Source organism: Alosa sapidissima, chromosome 12 (assembly GCF_018492685.1).
Source record: "Alosa sapidissima isolate fAloSap1 chromosome 12, fAloSap1.pri, whole genome shotgun sequence".
NCBI classification, from domain to species: domain Eukaryota; kingdom Metazoa; phylum Chordata; class Actinopteri; order Clupeiformes; family Clupeidae; genus Alosa; species Alosa sapidissima.
This window is the reverse complement of record NC_055968.1, coordinates 2,371,479-2,384,615: the sequence shown is the minus strand read 5'-3', so window position 1 is coordinate 2,384,615 and position 13,137 is coordinate 2,371,479. Positions and strand designations below refer to the sequence as shown.

Here is a 13,137-nt window from a genome sequence, read left to right as displayed (position 1 = left end):
AAAATATAATGCAAGTTTTTTTTGCAAAAAAGCGTCTGCTAATAAATGTAAATATAAACACAAACAAACGTGACTTCCTGCACAATCCCTGACTGCGCCTTTAATAATCTTAATCTAGCCAACAGGCAGCAGCGATTTTAGAGAGAAACGTCAAATTTGACAGGTATTGAGTGAGAAAATGGAGTGGTCAACTGACCAAAGCACAGAAGGAAATGGTTAAAGCAAAACAAATGACTATGGTCAAAAATTCTAATTCATAAAGAGCCAATGAGACATTGCACATTCCCAAGTCAGCATATGAAGGATCCTTGAGAGGTTCTCTCAGTACTCTTCTGGCTAAAAGTAAACGTGATATGGGCCAACAAAAGGTGGTTTGAAAAATGATTCCCATCATACCTCATCACTGTTTTCTAACAGATGATGGTAGGATTTTCAAGCAATATATATAAAACATTAACAAAATTAAACATTTTTTTTAAAACTTCATCTTTATTATTTATGAAAATGACAATCCTTGAAAGAAACCATTTTATCATGGTAAATATGGATACATATGATAACATCACTGCTGATTTGACACTTGATAACCCTCATAAGCATGACGGCATGTTAAGCTGAAGAACATTACAGTTGAATAAACATTTTGGTATTGGGAAAGGGTGGTTCAACCTTTGGGAGCTGTGTACTGACATAGAAGTGATGATATGGTGCTAGATTCTGTAACTTCTTCAGGCAGAGAGCCTTCCAAATCTTTGATTGATGGGTCAGCTCCAGCCTTGAGGAGTAGCTCCACAATATCAGCAAACTCGCATGCAGAGGCTACCACAGCGGATCAGAGAGAGGAGAGAAATAATATTACCAAGTTGACCACCATACAGAATAACATGAATCAGGTTGGGAAGAGAAACAGATAAGTATAATTTTATTCCTTCATTTCTGCAGATGTGATGTATGTTTTTCCCCCTACTAGCTAGTGCAGTAAGGTTTACTTGATAGATTATGGTGTTGACAGATTATGTCTGCAGACCACTTATTTGAAAAGAAAATCCAGAGAAGCTGGTTCATTTCCCTGGTGTTTATGTTTGATTAGTGATTGAAGGATCATCTGAATTGAAACTGTAAGGCCACACTGAATGAAAAGCACATATAGTAGCCCATTGACATTGCCATGAACCTGCGCCTGACTGCTGATCCTCAATTTATGCCCCACTGACAATCTATGTGGTGCTAAAAGGGCTCTGTGGCCCCCTTAGAGAAATGGAGGGGGAGGAGAGTTGCATTTTCTTAACTCAGTTAACCAGTCACAGCGCTGATGCGTAGAGATTCAGCTTAGCTCTGAGTGCTTTTTAACGCTAGTGTCAATCGCATTCTCCTCTTTCAGAAAGAAAGACAGAAAAGCCCACCTCCCTCGTCTCCCCTGAAATGGGCTGATGTCAGCAGAAAATGCAGATTGACAATGTGGCTTTTAACCTCAAGTAAACGTGGGAGGAGGGGACAAGCATGAGTATAAGGAATGGAGGGGGGCAGCATATGTTGGGTAAGACTAGGTTTCAGGGGTGGGGTGGGGTTGGGGGGGACACTTAGTACAGGTTCCTGTTTTTTCCCCTTCAAATTGAATTTTATTTTCCTGTGTGTGTTGGGCCTCTGGCTGTAAAACTCACTGGCCCCAAGAGAGCCATTGAGGAGAAGAACAATTTATGGTGTGCAGTAAACCCTCAATTAATCATTTGCCAACTACTGTGGCCCTAGTGCAAAGAGAGGGAGAAATGAATTTTCATTCTGTGTTATTTGTCTCAGAGTTAATTGCTTTTTAAAAAATTATTATTCATGCATGTCTGTGCCCAAATTAAAAACCCTATAGGTTCTGGCTCAAAAGCCACATTCTCTGAAACCACTATTGTGCCATTTGAGCAGCAGACAGCAGTTCTCTGCCCCACGGACAGATGGGATAGCTTCACACCAAGGGCTCAGAGGCCAGGAGGACCGCCCATAGTGGGTGGTGGGGAATGAGTAAGGTGGCTAGGCGACTTGGAATCACTGTTGATTTCCTCTGGGAGCCATAGTGATTATCACACACTCACTCAAGCTTACAAACACAAACACACACGCAGACAGACAGACAGACAGGCGTGCGCGCACGCACACTCACACACACACACTGGTGCAAAACTGAGACCTTGAGATGGAAAAGGGGAGGGATGAAAGTGACACTTACGAAAAACACCAAATAAATAAAACAGCGGCTCTGATAGGTCTGTTATGCATTGTTTGTACTGCAGTTTAAGTCATTTGATGTATTTCTCACATAGTTAAGCCTTCAGGCACAGGGAGAGTCAGAAGAAATTGCAAATATGGTAGCAATATCATTTGTCTCATCATTGAGGACATTCCTACAGAGAAAAGTATATAATACAGCAAATGCATTCATGAAAAATCATCTTGATTCTTTGATGATGCACAATCTTACCATAATGTAGTGCTGTCTGGCCTTCATTGTCCTGTGAATGAATGAATGAATAATTAATTAATTAATTAATTAATTAATTAAATAAATACATAAATAAATAAATAAATAAATAAATAAATAACAGAACATAACAGTTGTTGAATAACATGAAACCACACCGCAGTTCCAGAATCAATAAATAATCAAACTTCCGACCAATCTTACGTGCAAAGACCTTGTAATGGATATTCAATAGCGAAGGAATGTAACCAACCATTACTGGCTCTTGATGTTCACTTAATCACTCTTGTCATAAAACGTGCAAATTCACCCTAAACAACAACCCATGCCCTCCATTCTTCTGCAACTCCCTAATCCTGTTCTTATGGATATCTATTTCTATTTGATATGGCATAAATTACTCTATCTGAGGGGAAACTATGAAAAATTCTAGCTTTAAGGGATTATGTGTGTGATTAAATATTGATTTTTACAAGGTGAAAAAAATGATTTAACACTTTCCAGATGATGTAACAGTCACATATGAAACACAGGGCTTTGCCAAAGAAATAACTAAACCTCAAGCATTGCCACTTTGACATGGTATCCAGTGTGAGAATGTGATTTTCATGCTCAACATGTCCTGAATATAATGCAGCCACTGTCTGGAACATTCTTACCATTGTTTGTTTGTTTTTATTTATTTATTTTTAAAAAGACAAAAATGCTTTTTGGAGCAGTTCACAAAAATATCTCCTGTATCTTGTTAGCGACAGATAAAAACTCCAGACAGTTAAGACTTGCAGAATTTCATTATTAATGGTACTATGTAAAATGGAATATAATTTAAGTAGCTTATTCAGTACATTGAAAACACATTTGCAGTAGCTACAGTAGGTAACTAAGTGGTGAGGAAAAACATTGTATTTCATAAACAGAAAAGTTGAATAGGCAGTAGTTTTCTTTCTCTCATTCTGTTACAGACTAGGGTGGCAGGTGTTTACCAAAATACCCATGAGGGGGATGTTGATGTGCACAAATACATACAGAAATAATTAAACTGTAAGGGGTTTAGTAGCTATAATCTGCTTTCACTAATCTGCTGCACCAGTCTCCACCAACTGAGGCTAATGGAGTGTTGTGTGGCTCACCAATAGAGCAGTTTGAGTGCAGATGGAGTACACTGAAAGCTTGCTCTCATTCTTTCAGTATTGTTCATATGCAGACAAGTTGAAAAAAAAAAACATACTCCTACAGATGCATATCGGACATGTAAACACAAGTATGTATTTTTGTTTAGTGCATTTAGATCCAACAAAACCTAAAATGTCACAAAATAAAAAAATAAATTTCCCTGGGTACATTTGACATACATACTGTGAGAGCGACAGGTATAAATGAGTGGACGATCAAGGGGCAGTCCACAGGAGTGCTTTCTGGGCCTTAGGGAATGGATTCAACCCCAGAGACAAAAATGAATCCTCTAGAACAATGATTATGGCTTTTTTGTATTCCATGATTTCAGTTAAAAAAATAAAAGCATCTGCATTAATTGTTTAATATTGTATATTAGAAATGTGTATATATTTTTACCAGACACCTTTCTAGATGAGTGATCCTGCCATGTTATTTGCAGTTGTTAACAGATTTCCTTTAGACACAAATTCAACACTAGGGTTACACCCTACACTTAAAAAAGAGAAAGGTCTTCCAGCTCAATTCAAACTGTGTGGTGATATACTGATGCTAAAATCATTTGCAAAATGTATCCTACTATCCAAGGCATGAGTAAACCACTGATGTGACCATTGTGTCCAACCATAAAAAGCTTTTACATTTTCATTGCCGGGCAACCCGGCAACTGTCCAGGGCATATGGCACATGTGCTCAAAGCTACTGTGTGTTTTATCCCTTAACATGATTCCAAATCATAGCTAAAACTCACCCACATGCCCGTATTATCTATTCTTGTCTCCGAAACAATGGTGTCCCTCTCTTTCTCTACAACGCATTCCTCTTTTCTTGACAGCCACATTAAACAAGTGGGAAAACATGGACAACTAATTATGATTTCTGATCAATGCCTGCAGCCAGAGCGGACCTCTAATAACAATCGCTCTCAGAAGGAGCAACTCAGCAGAGGGACATGGAAAGCAGGAATCAATAGAAACCACCTGCATTCATATGCAGATAACATTAAGATGAGCAGGTGCCATTAATCAGAGTGAAAGACTGAAAAAATAATCTCATAGCCATAAGCATAAGGGACAGGCATACTTCAAAAGACCCGTGTCACAACCCAGGCAACATACAGTGTTAAAATAAATGCTCAAATATACCAAGGCTTGTATTAATTTTTAGAACCTTTGCTGTTTATACATGTTGTGTGTATACTGTTTGTATGATAACTGGTTATCACATGATCGTAATGAGAACTGGTATGTTCATATTTTGAGCCATCTGTTCTGCCCTGCATTTGTGTCAAAAGCTGCCTACTTCTTTCCGCTTATTTCTAACTACTAAACTAGACTACTGAATGTGTAGTATGCTTGATTTTATATAGGGATGGTTCTGGTTGCTGAGTTATGTGCTCTGAATGGTGTCCATGCAGTAGGGGGTGCATTAAAAGGATCAAGACACTCGGGCTGTCTAATTCAATCTAAGCTACTTTCTAGTGCATAAAGTATTAACCCTGCCAATGTAACTGTGAGAGATAGCCTGGCTGTGAATTAGTGACCCTCAAAGTGTCCTTGATGTGTCAGAGCTGCCGCCTTGTCTCCCCCTTCACTATAGGTGAATATGCACCCCTATGTAGTAGCTAAACTACTTAGCTAATGCCGTAGATCCTTATGGATGTCTAAGAAACTCATGCAAAATAATGTGGTTTATTATTTTTACCCTGGTTGGAATGTTGAATTGACTAAAAAGCATAATTGTATAGCTTATGTTATAATTAGCCTACTTTATCATTTATAAAAAAGTTTTTCAAATTCAGATTTAAAAAGGAACAGAAGACCAGATTTGCTGACCAATTTACTTTGAATAGGAAAATATTTCCATATACATTCGTGAACCGGTGGTGTGTAAGAACATGTCAACACAGGGAAAGTTGAGCCACAATACCTCATATTTTTGATACTTATTTGAGTCAGGCACACTACTAAAGTTTCAGTTGATGAAACATACTGAGCTGGTATTGTATGCATAGGCTCCGATTTATGTTTCTGCCAGTGGGTGCTCAAACAACCTCTGACCTGGCCAAAACTGTACACTAAATCACCTTTATTGACATACTGTAACTTCTTAATGGACTAATACATCTGCATACCGTTGTTCCTTGAATTGATCCAATCTAGCATCAACCTTGAAGTTATTTTATCAAATTAACTTGAGCACTGGAACATCCATGGAATCGGCACCTATGGTTGTATTAGTTTTATCTGTGCTTCATATCTCCCTTATCTATAGGTCAACTTAAGAAAAAACTGGCTCAACCTGCCCCGCTATTCAAGGGGGTAGGTCTGGTCTCAGCTTTGGTAGGGACACAACCTAATAACCCCCCCTCCCCCACCCACACAACAACAAAAAACAATTTGATGCTCTTTTAATTGAATTTAATTTATAAATGGTGCACTGTCACTTTAAGGGCATTGAATCTACATGGTTCTTATGATCTTTTGCCAGCTTCGAATATATCCTATGGCTAATCCGCAAAATCTAGCATTGTTTGTCTGTGCCATAATAGCACATTAACAATGATATGCATAACATTAAGTTGGTATAAAGAGCCTTCATTGCTTTGGAAATGGAAGCATGTAATGACATGATGTTAGCTAGACATTTTCAGTTTGCAATTAAAAATGAATTATGACAATCGGCAACATGTTTCTTCATGTACATGCTTAGTTTAAGGGAAACAAATTATTGAAGACTTCAAGACACTACACAAAAGCAAACACAACTATTTATATTCTTGTCTATTTTCCAAATCACAGTGAGTGCAGCCTATGTTAAAGTGTAGTGATGGGCAAATTAAGCTTTGGTGAACCACTGAAAGACAGTAGTGTGAAGCTAGCGAAATCCAATATGGCCACCGTATGTAGATTTTTCAACATAAAAGTCCTTACCCAAACCAGTATATGTAACCAAAAATACTGATTTACTTAAGGACTTTTATGTTGAAAAATGATAGTGTGGCGGCCATCTTTTTTGACTGCAGTGGTTCACCAAAGCTTCTTTAGCCCATCAATAATTTCTTGCTTTCACATCTTTGTTTTAAGAGTTTCTTATATTAAAAAGGAGATAACAATTAACAATGACAAACCAGCTGGAACCTGCCACTAGGCGATCTCTCCCATTTGTTTGCGCTCAAGATGCGTTCCCTATTAAATGGTGTAGCATGACATTCATGTAGATGTACTGCATAGTGGAGATTGAGAGGACCCAAAATTCATCCTTGCTGGTAACATGCTGTTGGTGCTTTTTAACATTGTAAATATTCTCTAGGAAGTGTAAAAAGCAGTTTGCAGTAAAGCTGCTCCTACAGTATTTACTGGCCATTCAAGCACCATGCTTGAATTCTCGGAGTCTGACACAAACACGACAAGTAGCCTATGCTTTGTCACTTTCACGTTAGCGTCAGATAAATCTATTTCGGTTTCAGACACTCAAGTGATAGCATGTCTAAACTGATTGTCTTGGACATGTACACTTTATGAGAATATCAAAATGAATAGGCTACGTCCTCACCTCAAACATAATAGTTTGGTAAAATATTGGTAGGGACAATTTTGTCTTCCCAAAATATTGGTGGGGGACAAGTGCCCATGGTCCCCATGCAAACTTATGCCCTTGCTGCTGTTGCATACACTTTTTTTTAATCAAGCTAGCCTGCTAATTTGAAAGATGTAGCTTAGCCTTCATCATGGCCAAAGTAAACCATGCATATTTAACAGGGCTGTAACAATATACACACTCAACTGGACTATTCATCCAGAACCACCATGTTGAAGACTTCAAGGCTGAATAATAAGTAAAGGTAGACACACAAAAGAGGCCTACAAAACAATGCAGAAAAAGATGAACATTTCTAAACTTTTTTTGACCCATGCATAGAGCTCAAGTAAAGTTTTTCAGATATGTAAATCAGCGACGTCTGATAAAGCACACTACTCACAATTGGTTGAATCAAGTTCAATGTCGTTGTACACCTTGACCGCATTTTGTTCTATATTACTGCACCACCACAAATTGATAAAAAAGTTAGTGTTAAACGTCTCAAAGTTGCTTGGCAACCATTCTGATAGAGGAAATATATTTCTTGCCAGAAGAATGAATATCTATGAATAAATCGTTACATTTCTCGTTGCTGTGACTATTTTATGAAATCTTGCCAGATATATGTAGCAACTGTTTTAGAAAATCAATAAGCCACTTGAGTCCGTAGGTTACACTGATTTTAGAACAGCCAAGGGCATTTGCTTGCACGTTGTGCCTAACATGCCCCATAGCTGTTCTAAAATCTGTGTAACCTACAGCCTTTTGAGTCTAATTGCTTAAATATTTTCGTGTGTATGTGGATTCTAAGGTTTGGGTGGATGGAATCTATGCTGAGTTTAATCATTTTAATTGGGCCCCGGTTGGACAAAGCCTAAGCCAGATGATCGCCTTTGCTTGTATCCATGAAATCTTGCATTTTGTGTGTTGAGTCTGTGTGACAGCAGCATAACATTGGAGCACTAGAGGCAACACCCAGCCCCCACTGACAAAAAGTATTTCACACACTGTTCATCAGCCATGATGGGCTACAAACACGCCAAGTTTTATGTGCATCAGTGCAACAAAATCACATAAGGAAAAAACTTTTGCAAAATCTACATAACTGTGCAGTGGCAGTCATAATGATTATCATCATGAAGTGATGGAAGTGATGAGTATTAATATCTCCAAATCATTGATTTAATCTAATATCATTAGTATTGTTATTATTATTAGTCAGTTATCAAATATAGGCTAGTGGTTGTCACAATTACAATCTCATTCTATTAATAAACAAAAATTGCCACTTTATCACTACTAAAAGAGGGTCATTGAAATAGGAATCATAATTGACTTCTGAAGTCATCATGCTGCCATAATTACAGATAATGCATAATAACAAAGAATGGAGACATTAATTTAATCCTGCTGTACAGGGCTTCCACACAGACACACACACACACATATGAGAAATGTAGTTAGATATTTGATGTGACAGACCATTGTGTGTCTAGACCATCTGTTATGGGAACTAGTTCGGGGAAAGGGGGGTGGGTGGGGTTGTATCAGTAATGTTTCTCTGAAAAATGTTAACCAACTGCAGTTCTTTTTAAAAGTTCAGGAAACTTCAGTCTTTGTAATTAGGAAATAGTTTTCCTGGAGAAAACTAATAATGGCTAGAGTAGAGCTCTACTTGTACTTTATAGAAGCATAATGGAGTTTTGGTCTAACTAGCTAAAAAGCATACAAAAACCTTGCAGATGCCAAATACAGTGCCTAATGTATAAAAATATTCATACCTGGAACTTTTCTCCTTTTATTGCCTTTAAAAATTGAAATCATGATCAATATAATTTGGCCGGTAAGAATTTACAAAAACACCTCTTTAATGTTAAAGTGAAAACGTAAGTAATGTTTATTTATTAAAATGTTGAATGTAGAATGTAAAGTGGTTGCATAAATATTCACCCCCCTTAAAGTAACTGACCCAATTCAACAGTGGTCCAGCCAGTTGGTGCCTGTAGTCTGACAATTAGTGAAATGGAGATCTCCTGAGAGCAGTGAATGTGTGTAATATAGTAGTATAAAGACACCTGTTGGCTACGACTGTACAATAAAGAAAAAAGAACACTTTAATCAACTTTGAGAAAAGGTTCTTGAAAAGTATAAGTCAGGGGATGGATACAAAAAAAATAAATATTCAAGTCACTGAATATCCCCTGGAGTTCAGTGAAAGCAATCATTAAGGAATGTACGGAATATGACAAATGTGTAAATCTGCCTAGAACAGGCTGTCCCCACAAACTGAGTGACTGTGCAAGATGACGACTGGTGGGGATGGCCACAAAAACACCTATGGCAACCCTGAATGAGTTAAAAGCTTCAGCATCTGAGGTGGGAGAGAGACTGCATACAACTGTTGCCTAGGTTCTTCACCAATCAAAGAGTGGCAAAGCTCATATTAAATCTCGACTAAAGTTGACCCATGACCCAGACATTTGGGAGACTCCAAAATACATGGAAATCCTGGAGGACAATCTGATTCAGTCTGCAGGAGAACTACAACTTGGGAGAAGATTTACTTTTCAGCAAGACAATGACTTAATGAAGCATACATCAACAGCTACACAGAAATGGTTTAAAGAAAACAAGGTGAATGTTCTTGTGTGCCCAAGACCTCAATCCAAGAGACTTTGTTGCCGGACTTGCAACCTGACAGAGCTTGGGCAGTTTTGCAAAGAAAAATGGAGTAAAATTGCAGTACGCAGACAGTCACACACACAGGATATATAAGATCCCTTTCCAGTAAGCTAAGTTGTGCCTGGAAAACCACAAGAGGCTACGTTCTTGTGAACCCAAAATCTCATAGCTGAGTGTATCGTAACAATCCTATTCATTAAGAATGATAAATACATTTTACACAGATGATCTTCAGACCAAACTACACAAAAGTTTCTTATAGGCATTTTGATTGGCAAAAGCATTCACCTAATACAGCCTATCAAAATTGGCAGCAAAGCCTCCAAACAGGAAGTGGGCTCAAATCTCAGCCATGCTTTGATGTATCAGATCCAATTTTGGTACAGGGACTTGGGACCCGATTATGAAAACACACAAGGATTTGCATCATTTGGCCTCTAGAGGCACTTCAGAAAGCAGGAATACATATTTGCGAATCCCTTTTGATTTGTTGGCCAAATGCCATGAAACCTGCTGTGAGTGCTTATTATCTTATCCTTGCCAAAACTATGTTTCCATGGCAACCAGCTAGAATGCTATAGTTTTTTTTATATAAATTTGCAATAAAATATATGTTCATGTAGATATCTTACCCCCTTGTTCCACACGGACCGTTGTTCAGGAAGCACACCACTAGCGCGTGATACATTCTGAATTTAGTTGGCGCGATGGCGGAGTCAAGATGTCCATAAATAGCAGAGAATGTCTAAAGTTTTGGGATCATTACATACTCAAAAAGGAAGAGAACAAGCATCTGAACCGAAAACATCCACTCCATGCTGTTTCACCAAGCGTCGCTGAAACAATCAATAAAGGATCAATAAAGTATCTATAAATCTATCTATCTACGTAGGCTATACATTGGTGTTCGCTGATTTGAATCGCATACTGTATTTGTAGATGTCGTGATGCGATTTGACTAGATATGATGTTTAGCTTTGATGTTAAGTAGTAAACTTATTCAGGTTCAATTGCAAGAGAGTACTGCAAAAAAAAGAACCCCTTCTTCACATACACACATGCATGCACCCTTATCTTGTCTCGCTCACTCTCCATCACGCACCGCACGCGTGCACACACAAACAGGTTGCTAGATTACCATAGCAAATAGGCTCACTCCAATTACTAATTTTTAGAGATGTCAAACGATTAAAATTTTTAATTGTGATTAACTATAGGAATTCAGCGATTAATCACGATTAATGACATATTTTATCATATGATTGAAATTCTATTATTTCGCATTTCTGAACTTTCCAGGAGTCCATATTAGCAATAAAGCAATTATGGTTTATCTTGATTGGGATTCAAATGAAAGCAAAGCAAGTTACTTTATTAACTTAACTTTAAGACATAGGTCTATTTGATTATTTCAAATCAAATTTCAAAAGATGTGCAGCAGACCTGAGGCAACACAATATATTCTTCAGAAATATAGCTGATATAAACTGAAATAAATGCTACTGCAGAAGTGCATGCACAAAATGTAGGCCTACACACATTATAAAGGGCATAACAAACAGAAAATATTATATTCATACTATATTCATTATCTTTGAGTTCAGTTGAAAATAAGGAACTTTTCAACATGAGTGCATTGCCATTTTATAGGCCTACAGTCTATGGTGCACTGTCACTTGCCACACACATCAACGCCGAAGTTTTTAACAGGCAAACACTGGATGAACAATGGATTTTATGTAGCAGCGACCAAATATAACTGAATCGTGATTTACACAGCTGCAAAGTGCGATGCTGGTGTGCGGAGTTGTATTGAAAAGAATGGAATCTAATGTAAATGAATGTCGAAAGCAGAGTGCATCGCAAATAGTAGCAGCCAAAGAGGAATGTTGATAACAGAACAAGTGACGGTGAAAAAATCTTTGGCGGCACACAACAAATGCGTCAGCCTAGGCTACTACTCTTTGGCCAGCTCGTTAGCCCAACCAAGTGTGTGCAGCATGCCTTTACGTAGTAACGTACTACTAACGGCGCATCATCATAAAGATACATTTGATCTGCATCATGCCCCATTTTAGCGGAAAACATGTTAACATTATATCATTGAAAGACAGCTACAGTAGTAATCACACGTTGACGTTACATCTAGTTATTAATTCACTGGACATTCAATCATTTTACTAACACGACAGTTATGAAGAATTATGTTTATGTAACTTACTCATGTCGAAATGATGTACATTACCAACCTAATTCGTTTGCAATACCCCATGTATTATACAAATTTAGCATGTACACTAACCATAATATCCCATGCAAAACGGTTAGCTTGCTAGCTAGCTAACTGTGGAACTTCAGTATAACATAGCCAATTATCTCACCTAGTTGTAGGAATAGGCTACGTTCATATTACAAGTGATAGAATGAATGTGTGACTTAGGTTTAGTTGATGTTATGACATGTAAAGTTAAGCTGGCTGAACTTAATTATAGTCAGCCACGGGCTGTTTGACTGTGCCTATCGATACATTCGTGTCCTGTTAGTAAACTGGAGAGAGCAAAACATAGGAACATGGTCACATTAATCCCATAATCACACAGACAACTCTTACACCAACCTTATTTTGTGCCTTTTATTCATGTTTGTTTCAAGATTTAGTAAGTTTACTATAAGCACGTTTCGCTCTCCACTTTGATGCAGCATAGATTTCCATTATATCAGTCATCTTCCCCCTAAAAGGGGGCGTATATGCAGCACATACAATGTTCCATTCCATTCGTCAGTGCGTATTGTTTAGTTTCCGGTCTGGCTAGATCGGCGTGGTGTTGTAGTTGTTCTAACGTTACTAGTTGTTGCAACAGCATGTGAAAAAACTACAAAGTTTGTTACACCAAAATGAACGTTAATCTCGCGATAAAAAAATTGACGCCGTTAAAATAGGTTTCTGTTAACGCCGTTAATAACGCGTTTAACTGACAGCACTACTAATTTTTAGTAGCCTAATGGTAAAATTATTTGTTAGTAGCCTAATGGTAAATGCTGCAGGTGTAGAAATCTACAGCCATTACAGCATGCAACTTGTGCATATTAATAAATTAAATTGCTTTCCCTCTTCTTCTCCCTCTCAGCACTTCACAACATAGTACAGCTTTGTTCGCCTAGCTCAGTCATGCACAAGAGGCTGCAATTTTACAGAGAGCATTTTGAACATTATTTAATTGTTGGCACTGGCA

The 13,137-nt window shown here is 37.9% G+C and overlaps 1 protein-coding gene across 1 annotated transcript in view; it reads right to left on the bottom strand.

Moving 5' to 3' along the window:
• Positions 1-469: 469 nt before the first annotated feature.
• The window catches only part of acbd6 (acyl-CoA binding domain containing 6), a 96,640-nt gene continuing 83,972 nt past the window's right edge, over positions 470-13,137 (bottom strand). Inside the window, exons 7-8 of the mRNA XM_042056216.1 lie at positions 2,468-2,498; positions 470-819 (exon numbers count right to left, since the gene is read on the bottom strand). Coding sequence (XP_041912150.1) covers positions 665-819; positions 2,468-2,498 — 186 coding nt within the window. The 3' untranslated portion in view covers positions 470-664. The remainder of the gene's footprint in view (positions 820-2,467; positions 2,499-13,137) is intronic.